Below are 19,062 nucleotides of genomic sequence, written 5' to 3'. Positions count from 1 at the left end.
TTGAGGATTTTTTGGGGGGACAGCAGATAGTTTTCATGGAAACCCCTGAAACCCTATAATGTACCAAATTGGGTACCAAATAAGAGGTTTATCCATTTGATAGACCATAGAAAAAGTGAGTTTTTGGTGTTTCAGTGCTGCCCATTACATTGTTCAGCAGAGCACAGGGGCTTCTCTCCATTGCCTATGGGGGTTTTAAGCCCAAGAACTCTCAACATCACTATCACAAAGTTGTTTTCTTTTCTCCAGGGCCTGTTGCCTCTTTCTCTGCTGACATTCTTGGCCATGAAGATTATTTTCATTTTCTTTGCATTTTTGTTCTTTCTGGATCCAGTGCTACTAGGTAATATGAAAACCTTCCACGGAAACCTTGTCCTATAGAGAGCCCATGAACATGAAAATGATGCACAGATAATGACATGTTAAACTAGGGGGTGGCACAAAAGACCATAGCCTGACACATTCTCTTTCTGACTTTGAATGTTATCATTTTGGGCATTTTCCCCTTGTCCTAAGTGTCTCTGTGTGCCACCATATTATTTGCTACCACAAAACCTCACAGTTCCAAGACTGGCAAAGGAGTCCTCAAAGTACTAATATAGGGAAAACCACATTGGACTTTGGAATCAAAGACCTGGATTCAATTCCCAGCTCTGCCAGTTGTTAGCTATGACTATGGGTATATGGCACTGGGGAAATGGCTTGCCTGGCGTGGGTATAGTAGAAAGTGCATTAGTTCTGAAGTCAGAAGACCTGGATTCAGATCCTGTTCCTGACTCTTATTATTTCTATGATCTTGAACAAATCACTTAGTTTCTCTGGGCTTGTTTCCTCAACTGTATAATTAGGAGGTTGAACTAGATCAAAGCTTTTTAAACTGTGGGTTGCAACCCCATCAGAGGGTCATGTAACTGAATGTGGGGTTGCAAAAAATGTGGCAGTAAATGTTCGATTTGTATACCTATTTTATATACCTATATACCTGGGGTCATGTAAAAATTTCTTGGGTGAAAACAGGTTATGAGTGGAAAGTTTTAGAAACCTTGAACTAGATGGTCTCTGAATTCCTTTCTTACACTAAATCTCTGATTCAATTATTCTCCATAAAATGAAGTTGTTGGACTGGATGACCCTAAAGAACCAGTCTAGCTGTGATGGCTTTTGGTTCTATGATGCTGTGGCCTTTGGTCTTCATAGGATATTCTACAGAAGCTATGGGAGCTTGATCCACTACAGCATTGGGAAGGACCCAATCTTGCTATTCCTGTTGTTTCAACTATTGTACCCTTTGTACCACTGGACAATGGTACAACCATTGTACCATTCATACTCAGGGAGGGCCTTTCTAATCAGAGCCCAAATCCTAATAGTTTCAGTATGGTAGGTATCACCCTCTTGATGAACATAACTGCTTTGGTATTATTTTGTGAATAATGCCCTCAGTATGTGTTGTACTCCTTTCAACAACTGATGACCAGTCCATTAGACTTGCCCTGTAACCAGCTGAACAATCCTAGTCCCTTTAAATTTTCCCTTTAATAAAAATGCCTTTGGAACATATACAAAGGACATGGAAGTCTTGTGCTAGAAAGGCCTCTAGGGATCATTTTATAGTTTTATAATTTTATAGTTTGGGGAATTGAGTCCCAGAAAGGTGAAGAGACTTGTTAAGGTCACTTGAATATTTTATTATGGGTCTGTTAACCGGGTTCTAGCATGAGCTTATATGCATTAAATGCTCCTAGAAACAAGCCTAAATGTACTAGATTGGACCTCTTGGAAGGCAGAGACAGAGTACTTTCTTTCTTTCTTTTTTTTGTTTTTATTTTTGTGGGGCAATGAGGGTTAAGTGACTTGCCCAAGGTCACACAGCTAGTAAGTGTCCAGTGTCTGAGGCCAGATTTGAACTCAGGTACTCCTGAATCCGGGGCCAGTGCTCTATCCACTGTGCCACCTAGCTGCCCCGACCAAGTACTTTCTAAATCAGACCATAGAAGGCATCAGGTAGATAAGACACAATAGCAATACACAACATTACTATTGTGGGGAAGGAGTGAGCTCAAAGGTTCATTCATTCAACAAGAATTTATTCAACATTTATTATTCTGGGCCATAGTATTCCCCTTTAGAACTCAGAGGCTGTTTGAGGAAATATCAAATTTCCCTAGTTTTTACTCAGGAGGATGTCCCTTTCCTAATTAGGGCCTGAGGAGGTTCCAGAGCAGTGTTTTTCTTTCCCGGTGAAGTATGGATGTTATTCTACCCCCTTCACCTGCAGAACTAGAGGGATTCCCTGTTACACAGCCAAGAGGGCTCTGAAGGCATTCCAGGGCTAAGAACATCTCTGACAAGACCTATAATAGTCTTTACCAGTAAAGCTCAGAGGGGATACCAAGGATATCACCTTTCCAGTCTTAGAATAGTTTTGAGGGTTGTAGACAGTCCCATTAAAGCTCAGTCGTCTAGGGCCACCACTTTCCTTATTGAGCACCAGAGGCAGCTCTAGGACCAAAGACTTCCTCAGGCTTTTAGAGGTTCAAAGTTCTAACAAGCCTTCTCCATATAGACTCAGAGGCTGATCCAAGGCACCAAGATTTCTATGGGAGAAACCACTACAGACAATTTGTGTTTTTGGAAGGATGAATGCTGGTCTACACAGAATCAGTTTTGAGCTGAGCTGACTGGGGTAATTCAGTCAAAACCCCAGCCATTTTTACCTGGATTCTCAACTGAGCTAACAATTAACTGATCATGGGCTCATGGAATAGGATAATAGACTGAGAGCTAGAAGGGACCCCACAGACCATCTAGTTTAATTCCCTCATTTTCCCATGGAGGTTAAATGACTTGCTAAAAGTCCCACAGGTAATAAGCTTCGAAAGTGGGATTTGAATCTGTGGTCTCTGACTTGAGTGCCATTCCACTCACTAGGTTAGGGAAATCATTTGGATTCAAACCTTCATGAATTGTCTTCCTGTCTCTTTTCATTTCTCCTTAGCTTTCAACCCTATACTTTTTTCCAAATGTGAAAAAAATGGAATTTGTAGGAATGAATGTCACACGAGTGAAATGCTGGTGGCTTACTGCAAGAATTCTCTGGAGTGCTGTGTGCTGGGAAACCCTCAGCCCTGAAGGGCTGGCCTTTTATGTAAGGGCTTGGCGATCCATGTAAACTTCACATCCTTCAGATTATGTCTCCCCCCACCTCAGAGCCTTCCATAGCCTATAGACACCATGATGTTATCATATTCCTGCATGGAGCTTTGTGGATACAAGAGTTTAGCAAATCTTTTCTCATGTGAACCTCACTGAAATTTTGTGAGAATGGTAGGATGAGTTTTACAGAGGAGGAAGAAACTGAGACCAAAAGAGAAAAAGTGACGACCAATGCCACCTTTCCTGTGATTTGTTGTTATTGGTTTTTTTGGGGGGCAATGAGGGTTAAGTGACTTGCCCAAGGTCACACAGCTAGCAAGTGTCAAGTGTCTGAGGCCAGATTTGAACTCAGGTCCACTGTGCCACCTAACTGCCCCCTAATTCCACCTTTCCTAAGGTAATATAAGTGGCTAGGAAGTCAGAGGTCTGGAATACACTTTCATCCCCGGTTCCAAAAGCTTGGAGAGATGCACTCTGCTCAGGGCAGATTGTCGTTTCTAGTCACAGACATGCTGCCTCTCTTACTGCTGCTGAAGATTACATCAGTTTTCCTGTTTTCCTCATCCCACAGTTGATTTCCATTGATCTTGTAGGCCAGTAAAATCCAAATGTTTTTTCAGCAAACCATTTTCCAGTTATACCTCCCCCATATCTTATATGTGTGGAGCTCTTTTACTCCTCCCTAAGTGTAAGACTATCCTTTTAAAATGTCATTTTACTTAGATCCATGCCAATTTTCTCATTTTAACCTTTCTATAACCTACATATCTGATAAACATTTGCCTTTATCCAAATTTTTTATTAAAAAAATGTCTGACCTAGAATCAGAAAGGCCTGAATTCAAATCCATCTTCAGACATTCCCTAACTGTGTGACTCTGGGAAAGTTACTTAGCCCCAGTTTGCCTCAGTTTCCTCAACTGTAAAATGGGAATAATAATAGCATTTACTCCCCACAGTTGTTGTGAGGATCAAATGAGATAATGATTATAAAATGCTTAGCAGAATGCATGGGCATATAGTAACTGCTATATAAATGTTGTTGTAGTTATTATTATTATTATCATCATCACACAGCAGAAATCCAAGCACAGATTCCTGGAATGCTCTATGGGGAACCCATTTCCAAGCTGACATCCAGTCATTGATGATCACTGTTTGGGTCAGACCATTCAACCACACTTAAAAAAAAAAAAAAGTATTTTATTATTTTCCAGTTACATGTAGAGATAGCTTTCAGCATTTGTTTACATAAGATTTCCAATTTCAAATTTTTCTCTCTCCCCCCTCCCCAGACAGCAGGAAATCCGATATAGTTTACATATACATATACATATGTATATATATACATATATTCATAATACATATACACACATATACATACATAACAACATTAAACATATTTCTGCATCAGTCATGCTATAAGAGAAGAATCAGAGCAATAAGGAAAAACCTAGAAAGAGAAAAACAACAGCACCAAAACCAAAAGAAATAGTACGGTTCAATCAGCATCCATATTCCATAGTTCTTTTTTTTTCTGGATTTGGAGAGCCTTTTCCATCATGAGTCCCCTGGAACTCTCTTGTACCATTGTATTGGTAAGAAGAATCCAGTCCATGACAGTTGATCAACACACAATGTTGATGATACTGTCTACAATGTTCTTCTGGTTCTGCTCATCTCACTCATCATCAGTTCATGCAAGTCCTTCCAGGTTTCTCTGAACTTCTCCTGCTCATTGTTTCTTACAGCACAATAGAATTCCATTACATTTATATACCACAACTTGTCCAGCCATTCCCCAACTGATGGGCAACCCCTCAATTTCCAATTCCTTGCCACCACAAAAAGAGCAGCTATAAATATTTTTGAACATGTGGGTCTATGATCTTTTCTATGATCTCTTTGGGAAAAAGACCCAACAGTGGTATTGCTGGGTCAAAGGGAATGCACAGATTTATAGCCCTTTGGGCATAATTCCAAATTGCTCTCCAGAATGTCCACCACACTTTTAAAACATTTCCTTGTGGGTTTAAGAGAGGATGGTAGAACTTTGCTTTCTTTCCTTGTTTGTTTTTGGCTGTTGGAAATGGAGATTCATGCAAAGAAATACTCAAAGCTACTATTTACTGATCAATAGCTTGCAGAAGAAGTCTTTGGGCTGAAGAGCAAGTCCTATGAAGAGGGTGGTAAGATTGTAGACCATGATTTTTCTTTTTTAAGTACAATTTCTCAATGTCTTCAAAGGGTCAGCTTTTTTATAGTTAGGGAAAAAATGGGATAAAGGAATGAATGAACCTGATTCTTCCTGGTGCTTTAGACCTTATCTAATAATTAGGTAGATTTCATAGCCTTAGTCCCTGCCACCCCTCTTGTCAGTATAGCTCCTTTCAGCCCCAATTACAGCCCTTTGGGGAGTATTGGGAGTGACTGAAGGAGCATAATCTGTGCTGCCTAGGAGTAGGGTGGGTTTGTAATTCTCTCTAGGTTTAGCACTGGGATTGGTTATTATTTGGTCTCTTTGGGTAGGCTGGGCCAGGCCGAGATGGGGGAGGGTAGTCCCAGAGCAATTAGTTTAGGGCTATTCTGAGACAAAGATAAGAAAAAATGAACTTGGATTGTAGGCTTGATGCACAGGTCAAGGCAGAGGTAGTAGAAATGAGAAAGGGAGAGAAGGCAGAGTGATTAAATTGATGAGGCCAGAAAGGAAGGCTGCTCAGGATGTTCCTGAGGAGGAACATCAAAGAGAAGTGAGTGGGGAGGAGGAAGGAGTCAGTGGTAGACTAGGCAAGAAGAACTGGACTTTTTTTTTTTTTTAGTAAGGCAATTGGGGTTAAGTGACTTGCCCAGGGTCACACAGCTAGTAAGTGTTAAGTGTCTGAGGTCAGATTTGAACTCAGGTCCTCCTGACTCCAGGTTCGGTGCTCTATCCACTAGGCCACCTAGCTGCCCCCAGAACTGGACTTTGTTAAGGTGGTGGAAAGGCATTTGCTGAAGGGGAATCTAGGTAAGGGGAAGCTAAATGGAAGGGCAGTGGAAGAGCTTTGCATTGAGTGTCCCTTCCTCTTTAGGTTTGCTGGTCACAGGGCGGCTCCTCTTCCTCCTTTGGTGATATAGGAAGGAGCTTCTGCAACCCAAAAAAACTTTGAAAAGGCCCAGAGAGTTTGAAAAGAAGCACAGTGGTGCTGGGGATCTCCAAATAAAGAAATCAGGCAGTTTGATATTCTTAATTACCAGCAGCTGTCTTATAGCTTGGGAATGCACATTTCCCAGGATACACCAGCTTCATGAGAGATGTCTCCCCCTCATTCCTGTGAGAACAAGCCCTGATTTGGATGACATCCTGTCAGAATCAAACAGCCAGTCTGAAAATCCATAGTAAGGTAAAGCTAGATACATTATGGGGATGAGCCACAGATGGGAGAGATGTTGGCCCTGCCCTCAAGAAGCTCATAGTCCACAGAGTTGAAAAATGGATGCAAACAACTAGGATGCCAGTTGGATTCAAATATAAAATCCTTGGTTTTGAAAGCCTTCCACAACCTGGGCTTACTACTTTACCAGTTTTCTTATACTTGACTCTCTTCCTTGTACTCTACAATACAGCAACATTGGTCTTTTTGATGCTCCTTAGATAAAAACCAACTCCATCTTCTGACTCAGTGGCACATGGAGGACTGGCTTTCCCCCTATGCTTGTAATACTCTCCCTCTTGGCTTTCTCCATCTCCTGACTTCCCTGACCTCCTTCAAGACTGATGTCAGGGCAGCTAGGTGGCACAGTGGATAAAGCACCGACCCTGGATTCAGGAGTACCTGAGTTTACATCTGGCCTCAGACACTTGACACTTACTAGCTGTGTGACCCTGGGCAAGTCACTTAACCCCCATTGCCCCCCCCCAAAAAAAAACCCAAAAAAACCAACAACCAAAAAACAAACAAACAAAAAGACTGATGTCAAATCCTACCTTTTGCTGGAGGCCTTTTCTGATCCCTCCTCTTCCCACTGCTACTGCTTTTCCTCTGAGATTACCTGTCATCTTGTTGTTCAGTTGTTTCAGTTGTGTCTGACTCTTTGTGACCCCATTGTAGGTTTTCTTCACAAAGATACTGGGGTGGCTTGACATCTCCTTCTCCAGCTCATTTAACAGATGAAGTAAGTAGTGACTTGCCCAGGGTCACACAGCTAGTAAGTGTCTAAGGCCAGATTTAAACTCAGGTCTTCCTAACTTGAGGCTCAGCACTTTGTCCACTGTGCCATCCACCTGCCCTTACCTGTCATTTACACCGTATATACCTTTTGTTCATAATTTTCTTGCATGGTGTCTCTCCTACATGAGTTCCTTGAGGGCAGGGAGAGTATTTTTGTCTTTCTTTGTGAAAGAAAGCTTTTAAATGGTGCTGAGTACATAGGAAGAGTTTTATAAATGCTTGTTGATAGACATAGGAAAAGTACTATGTAAGTACCATGAGAGTTCAGAGAAGACCAAGAAGAGATAGCTTCAGGGAGAAGAGCTGGAATCTGGATGCACAGGACTTCAACAAATGGAAATTGAGAGTATTTCAGGCTCAGAGGACATCCTTAGCAAAGATACAGATATAATAGTAGAAAGGGGGACATGACTGAGGAACATGAAGGACTTTAGTTTGGCTGCAACATGGAAGACAACCAGGGAAACAGTAGAAGGTTGCAATCAGAGGGCTTTCAGTGCCACACTAAGGAGTTTAGACATTATTCAGTAGGGAAAGGGCAGCCATCAAAGGTTCCTGAATAAGGAAAGGCTGGAATTGTGGGCCTCTGAAGCTGTGTTCCATTTGTTTACTTCTTTTGTTGGTATTGTTGTTCAATTGTGTCTGAATCTTTGTGACTCCATTTTAGGTTTTCTCGGCAATTACTAGAGTGATTTGCCATTTCCTTCTCCAACTTATTTTACAGGTGAGGGAAATGAGGCAAACAGGGTTAAGTGACTTCCCCAAGATCATATAGCTAGTAAGTGTCTGAGACCAGATTTGAACTCATGTCTTCCTAACTCCAGGTCTGGTGCTCTATCCACTGTACCACCTAACTGCTTATTTGCTTCAACTATTTCTTTTTAAGGATCAAGGTGTCAGGGTATTGAAGAGATTAGGACTTTCAAAGATGTATTGAAGAGGGCAGCTAGGTGGCACAGTAGATACAGCACCGGCCCTGGATTCAGGAGGATCTGAGTTCAAATTCGACCTCAGACACTTGACACTTACTAGGTGTGACCCTGGGCAAGTCACTTAACCCTCATTCCCCCCCCCCCAAAAGACATCAAAAAGTCCTTTAGGGGCAGCTAGGTGGCATAGTGGATAAAGCACTGGCCTTGGATTCAGGAGTACCTGAGTTCAAATCTGACCTCAGACACTTGACACTCACTAGCTGTGTGACCCTGGGCAAGTCACTTAACCCCCACTGCCCTACCCCCCCCCCCAAAAAAAAAAAAGATGTACTGAAGAATGTGTCAACTTTATTGCTCCACATTACTCAGCTTACTCACAGGGGAAGAGAGGACTAGTTCCTAGTTCCTAGTCTTTCTAGTCTGAAGCCCACATCCCACAGATTATCCTGGATCTCTTACACGTTCTTTCTCTGTTATGTATGCAGGTGTCTTTTATCCAGTTATTCCCTTCATCATCTCTCCAGCCTGCCCACCACATTCTTTCCCTCCCCCCACCAAATCTCTGCTTCACAGGAGATAATCACTCAACATGTATATGAATGAAATCCTGAAGTTACTATACTACATTTTGAAGTTAGCCCCAAACTCCCTAACTCCTAGATTACCTTCATCTTTTAGCAGCAACCTTATTTTGAACATTTTCTTTCCTTAACGGTGTACATCTCTGTTTCTGGATAAGCATTTATCAATCATTAGCATGACACCTGGCAAACAAGGATTTAATAAGAAGAAATGGAAGATGAGTTCTTGTAGCTTCTCTTTAGTTACAAAGTCCTTGAACTAGAGTTGGTACTTCCTTAGGAGAGCATCAATCATCATCTTAAGTCTTGGGCAACCACAACATTGACCTAGATGATTGTAATTAGCTTTAGGAAGGTTAATCTGGAAGTGGTGTGTTGGATGGTTGGAAGTGGAAGGGAGATGGGAGCATGAAGAAGTGAAAGTGTCAAAGCAAGGGTGTGTTTTAAGGTGGCATAAGGAAGAGCTGAGCACTTCTGTGGGTAAAAATATCTATAGGAGATGTAGGAATCCATATAAAGAAGGATTAAAATTTTGAGAGGGAAGGATCAATGAAGTAGGTTTCATTAGGAAGGGGTATGGGAGAAAGAAGGGGGGGTGAGGATAGGGTTCATTCCTCCACAAATGAGAATAGAATAGTAGGAAGGCTGAAAAGGATGACAATAACTCTGAAATTTACATGTTGATTAAAAAATTTTTTTTACTTATCTAAAAATAAAAGTAATTACATGATAGAAACTTGCAGTTTTATGTGTAATCATTTTCTGTTCTATAATGTATGTGGACATATTCCTTTTATTTGCTATCTGTTCAGTTTAAAATAAAAAAAATATGAAATGCAAAAACCCAACAAACTGTTGTGGTAGAATAGTGTGACCCTAAAATTTAAGGGTTGATTTTGAAGGAGCCATAGTCCTTTCTTCTTTGCCTCCCATCCCCAGCCAGATTCCTTCCTAGGGGCTGGGAACTCATATGGGAATGATGTATGTAAGAGGCAGAAATATGTAAGGATTGTGAACTCCCTTGGGTACAGATTGTAGCCAACACTGTTACAAATGCTTATTCATTCAAATCCCATTTCCAGTCTCTTACCAGGTGTAAATAATGTCTGGTAATTCACAAATACTCAAAAATACTGGTTAGGACTACTGGGACAGCTGCTTCCTCCAGGTAAGGGCAGCTGAGAAGAATATTGTTGGTAGACCTTTAGTTGATAGGGTCTATTTGCATCCTCCAAATATACTGGGGTAGCAATGTCAGGACAGGATTCCCTTCCTTAACTTATGTTAGAGGGCAGTGGCATCTATTAGAGAGGCCAGACCCTTGGGAAGTTTCCAATTGTTTGGAGAAGATTAAAGATGGGACAACATAAGATTTGGGTTTCTGGGGGCATATAGGGAAAGACATTCTAATTCCAAGAGAGTATTCTTGCCTGCAATGTCCAGCACTGCCTTCAGTTCTTTTTGAAGAATAGCTTTATTAGAGTACTACAAGGTTTGCAAGGTGAGTTATCCATTAATCTCCTTTGATCTTTACAACAACCCTATTTTACAAATGAGGAAACTGAGGCTCAGGCCTAGGCCATGTGACTTTCTCTCTCTGAGCCTGATTCCTCTTCCATGAAATAATAAGGTAAGATTAACTCAGAGCTGGAATATCATGAGAGAAAGCCCAGATCTCTAGCAAGTTGTTTTCCCACTCTGGGCTTTGGTTTCTTCAGAATTCTTGTTGAGGTATAAACAGCAATTTTTCAACTTCTTTTCTTCCTATAATCTTGCTTCAAAGGTTAGGAAAGGGTAGGAGAGAGGTCTAAGCCTGGAGGATTAGGCCTAAATTCTACCCCTGATAAGCTTCTTGCTCTGGCTTTATGGAGAGCTGTACCCTCTCCCTTCTCTCCATGAAGCCTTCCTTTTAAGACCTAGTTCAAGTCCCATCTCTCTATGAAGCCCACAGGAATTTATCCCTTTCCAGAATTCCTGCTGAATCCACTGCCAGTACCACTCAGTGGACACTTAGACCATGATCTGGGCCAATGATTGCTCTTTCTTTATGTATATATCTTCCCTCCCTAACCAGACTATGAATCCTGAAGACCAGAGACTAAATCTTCTGTCTCTCAGTGCCCCCAGTACCAAGGACAGTGTCTCCTCTGCAGCAAAGACAGGTAAATATTAGTTGAAGACAATGATGACAAGAAAGTCCTGGTTACATGCTAGATTTCACAGTTTCAGGAGGATGGTTTTAGGTCCTCAGTGTCTCTGACTAAAAATCTTAGAGTTCCTCCTCCCATCTCCTTCCAATCACCAAAGTTCTCCTCTACTGAAATTACTTTGTATATGTGTTATGTTTTAGTGAAGTGTATAGTGTGGTATATATAGTGTATAGTGTATATATACACTATACGTATATAGTGTAGTGAAGTGTGATGTAGTAGTTGATAAGCTGGACTCGAAACCAGGAAGACCTGGGTTCAAGTTCTGGATCTGACATATACTGCTTGTTTGACCTTAGGCAAGTCATTTGACATCTCAGTGTTCTAGGTAGTTTTCTAAGACCATAAATTGTGTTTTTTTTCAGGGGGGGGGGAGGACAATGAGGGTTAAGTGACTTGCCCAGGGCCACACAGATAGTAAGTGTCAAGTGTCTGAGGCCAGATTTGAACTCAGCTCCTCCTGAAAGGGCTGGTGCTTTATCCACTGCACCACCTAGCTGCCCATAAGATCATAAATTGAAGAAATGGTGTCCACTTGTTTTGGTAGAGGAAGTTTGTCTTACAAGGAGCTAGCTGTAACAATGAAATCACAGGTGCAGTCACCACTCCGATATTTTATATTTATTTACCTGTGTATGTGTTTTTTTCCTCCCCAATAGAAAGTCCTTTGAGGATGGGGATTGTTTTATTTATTGTCTTTGTATCCCCAGCACCTAGTAGATATTTAATGAATACTTGTTGAATGGATGTGCCTGTCATATCCCTCAGGGTTGACCAATGATGGATAGATAGGCAGGACAGAGGTGTGAGAGGAGGGGTAAGTGAAAGAATCATTTGTTTCTCAGATATTCTTGATCAGATATCACTGATCCAAGACATTTTCTGGGCAAATGTCATACAGATGCAGGTCCTTCCTTCTCTGGTTGTTTGGCAGTCATGCTGAGGACGTGGAGATGTATGGGAGCATGATGGAGATTTTGTGTATATGGATTCCCATAGGAGTCCATATGGAGTCCTAAGTCTCACTCATACTAGTTGTTTCAAAAATACATAATCCTTTGCTTCCTCTCTCCCTCCCTGCCTCAATTTTTGACAATGGCAGGGCTTAGACTTGACTGTGGCTAAGTTGTTTTCTTTTCACCTATATGGGGTGAGATAATACCCTTTTCTGTATGAATTGGGGCAATTAATTTGCCTTCTACAAACATCTCTTAGACTCAGTGATCCATGATGGACACACAGGTACACTGGGAGATAGGTAGAGACACTTTAATGTTTGAGTGGGAAATAGAAAAGATTTTCATACTGAAAGTATCAACTTCAACAATAACAATGACAGTCAGCAGGGAAATGGGCAAGTCCACTCCCTCAGCCTGTTTGGGATCCCAGGAGATAATAAAAGGTCCACTGTTCTTATTTCAGTGGAAAGAACATCATTTTGGGGCCAGAAGGCCAGAGTTCTAATCCTGGCATTGTTATTTACTATCTGAGTACAAAAGTTCTTTTGCCTCTTGCCTCCTCAGTCTCTTCATCTATGTACTAAGGGGTTGACATGATGGTTTTCAATGTCCCTTTTAGTTACAAATCTATGACTTTATGGTTTGATGAGGCTAGGGTGGAGGGATGGTGAGGGGATATCTATATCCACAAGCCTTCGATGGATACAGCACAACATCACTTCTCGGCAGAGAAGAAAGTGGATTTCTACGTTCTTGCAGGTTTTCCGGCATCTTCCAAATCCAGCCCAGCAACGAATGGCCTTGAAATCAGCTACACAAAGAAATAACCATTGTTCTGTGGTTAGTTTCCTGGGGTACTATGAGGGACGAGGAACTCACCTTAGGCCTTTCCCTTGCTAACTCTCTTATTGGGACTATCAATTAAATTTAAAGCTGTCTGACATCTCACAGCTGGAAGATGCAGCTTGATACCAAGACACTGTCCAAAGGTAAGCCTGTAGTAATTTCTGACCAAAGTTCAAAATGGCTGCCAACTTTTAAATCTCTGAATCACTTTTATTCATTACGTAAGGCATGATGACCAACAGATTTGGTTGGGGAACTTGACATAAGTTTACAGTTTATAGATGTTTGTTGAATGAAACAAGGAAAGAAAAAAGTGTTGTTTGGTATAGTGGAAAAGGCACCATACTGGGGAAGATGAATCTTGGGTTTAAATTCTAGTTCTGCCATTTATTAGTTGTATAACATTCCCTTCGAGCTTCAGTTTCTCTATATGTAAAATAAGAACGCTGGACTAAATGACCTAAGGTCTCTTCAGCCCTGATGTTCTCTGAAGTTGTCTTTGGGAATATCTTAGGGGGTCCTCAGATTGACATATTAATAACTCACTTGAAGGTTTACAGAGTGATTTCCACAGGAAAACTCTGCAAGAGAGGTAGGGTAAATATTCTAATCTCTATTTTGAAGGTTAGGAAGCTAGGGTTCAGAAAGATGAAGGGACTTGCCTATGGCTGGTAAATCCTGGAGTCAACCTCAAGCTTTGTTCCTTTGACTCTAAGACCAATGTGTTCTTTCCATTCTATGCTGCCTCTCTGGTTCTTGTCCTGGCTCTCCCACAGTCTTGTGCTGTGACTTTGGGCCAATCCCTTCTTCTTTTCCAACCTCAGTTTCCTCATCTGTGATATGAGGGTTATAGGATAACTGCTTTACTCAAATTACAGGGTCATGATAAAGCTAAAATGAGATGTGTGCAGTGCTTTGAAAAGTATATAAATATAAAGCATTTTTCAATGATTATTGACCCTATTCTGATCTGGCTTGGAATCTGAGATGCCACTGGGAGCCCTGGAGTTTCAGGGCAGTCTGATATGAAGATGGGGTGGTCAGCTCTTTTTTAGAATCAGCTTCTCACCCCAGACACTGAATGCTTTTTTCCAGATGGGGCTTTCTACAGACCACTGTGTCTAGGACCAGGTATAAACATCTCCAAGGGAGTCATGGGATGAAAGATTTTGAGACCCATCCTTTTGACCTAAGAAACTTATTCCTTCCTCTTGAGGTGCTAGTCTTTGTTGCTAAGGACCCACACAATATCCTATTGGGGAGCCTGATGCTCTTTTTCCTAAGGAGAAAAAGTCAGATGGCTCCTTCTGGTACATGCTATTAGAGTTTATGGCACCTACTGCTGTATACTCTGTGCTGGGTACCTTTGCAGGCCCTCAAAGTTGAGCATCCCAGGGGACCTCACATTTCTGAGAAGGACCATTCAGACCTTAAACTATTCCCAGCATTGCTATTCTGGCCATTTTTACCCCAGAGTAATTCCTAAAAACCTCTTCCTCTCCCTCTCATCTTCAGATCATGTTTCAGTCCCTAAGGTACATATACTCTTCCCATTCCCAATATCTTTATGCTCTGACCTCTGGTAGCCTCATTTTCAAACTGTTTAGAAGACCCAGGATGGGTCAGAAGATAGGGAGTATGAGAGTGGAAGGGGAAGAGAACAGTATTTGGAAATGCAAACTCTCTTTTGTCTCCCCTCCTACCTGCAGGGCAGCCCTTACTCAACCTGTGAGTTTCTGATCTTGCTCTACCCACCTTTGTCTTTATAGGGCTTCTTCTGGACTTTGTCTCCTTTTCCCAGGGAAAAACAGTGTAGGGTAGTGGGAAGGAGCCTAGATTAGGATTCAGGAGATGGAAGCTGGTCTTGACTGCCCCTTAATGACTGTCCAACTTAGGGCAAGTAAATTCCCCTTTTTGAGTCTATCTTTTTCCTTCTGTAGAAGGAGGGCATCAGACTGGATGATCCAGCTTGGAAATTCTCTGGTTCTCTCCTTATAATTATCTCTCAAATGATTTCCATTTTACCTGGAGGAATGTGGACCAGGATGAAGAAACCCACGATGATGAGCCAGAAAAAGATCCTCATGGCTGATGGGGCCAGTGAGAGAAAGAAGATTGATCCAGGCTGAGACAATCAGCAGTGTTCTGGGATTGGGCAGACCATGACAAGCATGTCTAGGGGTGGGCAATATGTTTGAAGAAGCTTTGTGACAACATTTCATGCTCTACTGAGCAGTCAAATGAGCAGGAAGATAGAATATTGCAGTAAGTCAGACATTCACTCAGTAAACAAACACACACAATGGGGACTTATACAATGGATGTAGACACAATATTTCATGTGCATATCCTGAACTTGCTGCCTGAAATGCTATCCAAGCCTTCTTTTTGTTCCTTCAATCCTGGTAATTCATACCAACATAATCTGTAGCTCATCCCAGAGGTCCCCCTCTCTGAGAGACCTTTCTAGATCTCCCAACTTCACAGGAAGAGTGCAGATTTAAAGCTGAAGGGGACAATAGAAGTCATTTAATTCAACTCTCTCAATGGACAGATGAAGAAACTGAGACCTAGAGAGGTTTAGCAAGTTGTCCAAGGTCACACATGTGATAGATAGAAGAGCCAGGATTTGAACTCGGGTCTAGTTGTCTGGCTCCAGATCCAGTATTCTTTGCCAATATGAGTTTTCTCTGTTGTTTTGAAATTGCATTGTATTAATCTGTCTGTTTAACTATTGTAACCTTCTAGTACAATGTAAGCTCCTTCAGGGTAGGTACTTTTTTTTTTTTGTCTTTATATCCCCATTACCTTGCTTAGTACCTCAAACATAATGGACATTGAGTAAATGTCTGTTGAAATGATAATAATAAAGTAACAATAATAATAGTTATTATTATTTATATAGTTCTTTAAAGCTTGAGGAGCTTTTTACATATATTACTTCATTTGATTCTCACATCAATCCTGGGAGATAGGTGCTATTTTTATCCATATTTTACGGGAAGAGAAAATTGAGAGAAGTCAAGTGACTTGTCTAGGGTCATGCAGGTATCTGAGGCCTTAGTCAAACTTAGTTTTTCTTGCCTTATGCACTGTGCCACCTGGAATTCATTCGATTGACAAACATTACTGATTTATTCAGCTCCTAATATTCACATAGCATTGTCAAGTTCCTTGTAGGTAGAAAAGAAATGCAAACCCAATCCTTACCCTTGAGGTTCTTTCAGTCTAGGCAGAGAGCAAAGACAAAAGTATATCTGAGCAAATGCTCTAGAATATGCTAGCATCTGAGTCCCAAGGAAAGGGATTCAGTGGAGTCAAGTAGAATCAAGGGTGGGAGTGGGGTGGGGTATCAGTCAGGGCAGGCTTCTAGAAGATACAAAATCCTGGGAAGACAATGTTGTTGCCTTTCAGATGCTTACAGCTGAGGTGGGGGAAACGTGGATATGCATTAGAAAGATCCTTGTTCAAAGCTGAAGAAAGTCTCAAGAATTTATGTCAAAATTCATGCAAATACCTAGAGAATAGTTGGATGGGTCAGCTCTATCGGTCCATGAGGAGGCATCAGAGTCAGTCTAAGCTCCTTGAAGTCCTGTTTCGGTGATGGTGAAGGTAGAAAGTTTCTGGATGGCCTTGGCTGTGGGTGAGAAATTGACCTCACCCAGAGACATTAGTTGGGCCTCTGGTGGAGTGAAGGGGACTAGGAACCAGAAAAGAAGGGCAAAGGGAACCAAAGTTGGGTTGAAAGCCTTGGACTTTCTGCAAATGAAGTTGTTCTTGGTTACCAGTCAGAGGGTTCTGGTGCCCTTGGGCTAGGCTGCTCTGACCATTCCAGGCTTATTTTTCCTGTTCCCTGCTGAGAATTTACAGGATTGCTGTCTACTAGCTGCTGTTCCATTCTTTCCTGCCTTTTTGCCTTGGCTTCTACTGTTTTCTTCAACTGCAAAGGACCCTAAATGATGCCTGTCCACATCCTATTTACCTTTCCAGAAATAGCTAGGAGGATATTGCAAAGCTATCCCTCATCTTCCTATTGGTGAGTGATTTCTTCCCCATCTTGCTCAATGAAACAAACATCAAGGTGCTGGTCAAAGTGAAAATTGTCCCTGTTCTCAAAGACCTTACATTCTTTTGGGAAGACTCTGTGTGTGTGTGTGTGTGTGTGTGTGTGTGTGTGTGTATGTGTGTGTGTTTGTAGGTATATACAAGCTACATACAATGCAGATACAAGGTAACTTTAGAGGACAAGACAATAACAGAACAGACAGGTTTACATTTTATTTGGGAGACACTGTGTGTAGACATAGACAAAGTACATACAAAGCAGATACATGGTAATCTTAGAGAAGACACTAGCAGTGGGGTGGAATAGGAAAGAAGGAAAAGTCTCCTGAAAAAGATGGGATTTCAGTGGAGTCTAGGAAGAGACCTGGGATTCTGAGAGGTAGAGGTGAGGAGGGGGAGAATTCTAAGTATGGAGGTCAGCCAGGATAAACACACAGAGACGTGAGATGGAGCATGATATGTGAGAAACAGCCCAGGAAGCCTGAATTGTCACATGTGTGGAGGGAAGCAGTGTGTGAGTAGACTGAAAAATAGGAAGGGGCCAGCTTGTGAAGAGTTTTAAATGCCAAAGGACTTTCTATTATTATTATTATTAATTTTTTTTTTTGGTGAGACAGTTGGGGTTAAGTGACTTGGCCAGGGTCACACAGCTAGTAAATGTCAAGTGTCTGAGGCCATATTTGAACTTAGGTCCTCCTGAATCCAGGGCTGGTGCTTTATCCACTGTGCCATCTAGCTGGCCCCCTCCCTCTAAGTTCTAAGGAATTGCTCAGAGACATAATAATAGAGCCAGGAGATAGATGGTGCTGACACAACCACCAAAGGGATGTCAGATCTTGTAGAGAGGTCCAAGAGAATGAGAAGTGGAGTTGTCTCATCCACTTCTGTACCCAGAGACCAGTCTTTCCCTCATGTGTTGAGCAATGCTGAGTCTTAATTCCTTTGTCCAAGTTGGCAAACATGGTTACCTTCATTTAGCCCTATTTAAAACTATTTCCAGGTGGCAGGTAGGTGGCACAGTGGATAGAGCTCTGGCCTCAGAGTCAGGAGTATGGGAGTTCAAATCTAGCCTCTGACACTTGAAATTTACTGTAGCTGTGAGACCCTGGGCAAGTCACTTAATCTTGATTGCCTCAAAACAACCTGGGCCACATCTAGTCATCCTGATGTATATCTTGCTACTGGACCTAGATGGCTCTGGAGGAGAGAGTGAGGTTGGTGACTTTGTTCAGCCCTCCCTCACTTAAATCTAATTCACTGCAAGTTATGACATCACCTCTGCATATCAGAACAAACAACAACAATACCAGGTGGGTTTTCTTTTCTTCTCTTTTTTTCCCGTTGCTTGCTTTCTTTCTTTCTTGTTTTTGTTTGCATTTCCACTTATGGTATTCTGTTCAGACCAAACTCCTGCAGGCCTTTTGTTCATGACATAGGTAGAACATGTGATCCTTCTGGATCTCTGCCTTTCTTTTGATGTCTGTGTTTCCCCCATAATGCCATACACAATCAATCATCCAGCTTCTGCCTTGACCCAATTAAAGTGCACCGAACACTAGCTTGGAGGAAATAGGCAGTGTCAGCTATTCTCTTACTAGCCCAGAGATCAATCCAAATGGTGGAAAATCCATTCAGTTCCCTTATTTGGCACCACCTGGTAACTATTGAGCTATTTGTTGATTTACAGTGGCTGCTGATGGATTTATTCTTTTCCATGCCGGCCGACTTTTTCCTTTGTATCCAGATGTTTGTTGGCCGTTATGTTAGCACAACAGGGTGAGTAGGGAAAGTGGATACACTGCTTTTGTCACAGAGGCAGGAGGCCTGAGACAAGTAGTCATGGAGCTTCACCAATGTCAAATTGTAGAAATTAAAACAATTTTTTTTTCCTGCTCAACAACCTGACCCTTTGCTACCTTTCTGGTCTTTCTCATAGTCCTCACTTACTCTATGATCCAACAAAATTTTCCTTCTTGCTCTTAATTTCACATTACACTCCATTTCTTGATTTGTTTGTCCCCTATGCCTGGAATACTCCTTACATATGAGTTCCTGAGTTTGTTTTTTTTTGGCTTCCTTTCCTGATACTATCCCCACAGGTAC

General features: G+C 41.7%; 1 protein-coding gene across 1 annotated transcript; it reads left to right on the top strand.

Annotated features, from left to right (window-relative positions):
- Window positions 1-285: 285 nt before the first annotated feature.
- On the top strand, window positions 286-3,132 carry DEFB134 (defensin beta 134). The gene is made up of 2 exons (XM_043981037.1): window positions 286-343; window positions 2,999-3,132. Exons 1-2 carry the CDS (start codon window positions 286-288, stop codon window positions 3,130-3,132), a joined length of 192 nt encoding a protein of 63 aa, XP_043836972.1.
- The last annotated feature ends 15,930 nt before the right edge of the window (window positions 3,133-19,062 follow it).

Source organism: Dromiciops gliroides, chromosome 2, assembly GCF_019393635.1.
Source record: "Dromiciops gliroides isolate mDroGli1 chromosome 2, mDroGli1.pri, whole genome shotgun sequence".
Taxonomy (NCBI): Eukaryota; Metazoa; Chordata; class Mammalia; order Microbiotheria; family Microbiotheriidae; genus Dromiciops; species Dromiciops gliroides.
Note: the sequence above shows the minus strand (reverse complement) of the source record. Positions and strands in the feature narration are given on the sequence as shown.

Coding starts and splice junctions, on each gene's coding strand:
- DEFB134 (XM_043981037.1), top strand. CDS start 286: ATGAAGATTATTTTCATTTTCTTTGCATTTTTGTTCTTTCTGGATCCA. Junction 344..2,998: donor TCTGGATCCAGTGCTACTAG/GTAATATGAAAA, acceptor ATTTCTCCTTAG/CTTTCAACCCTATACTTTTT.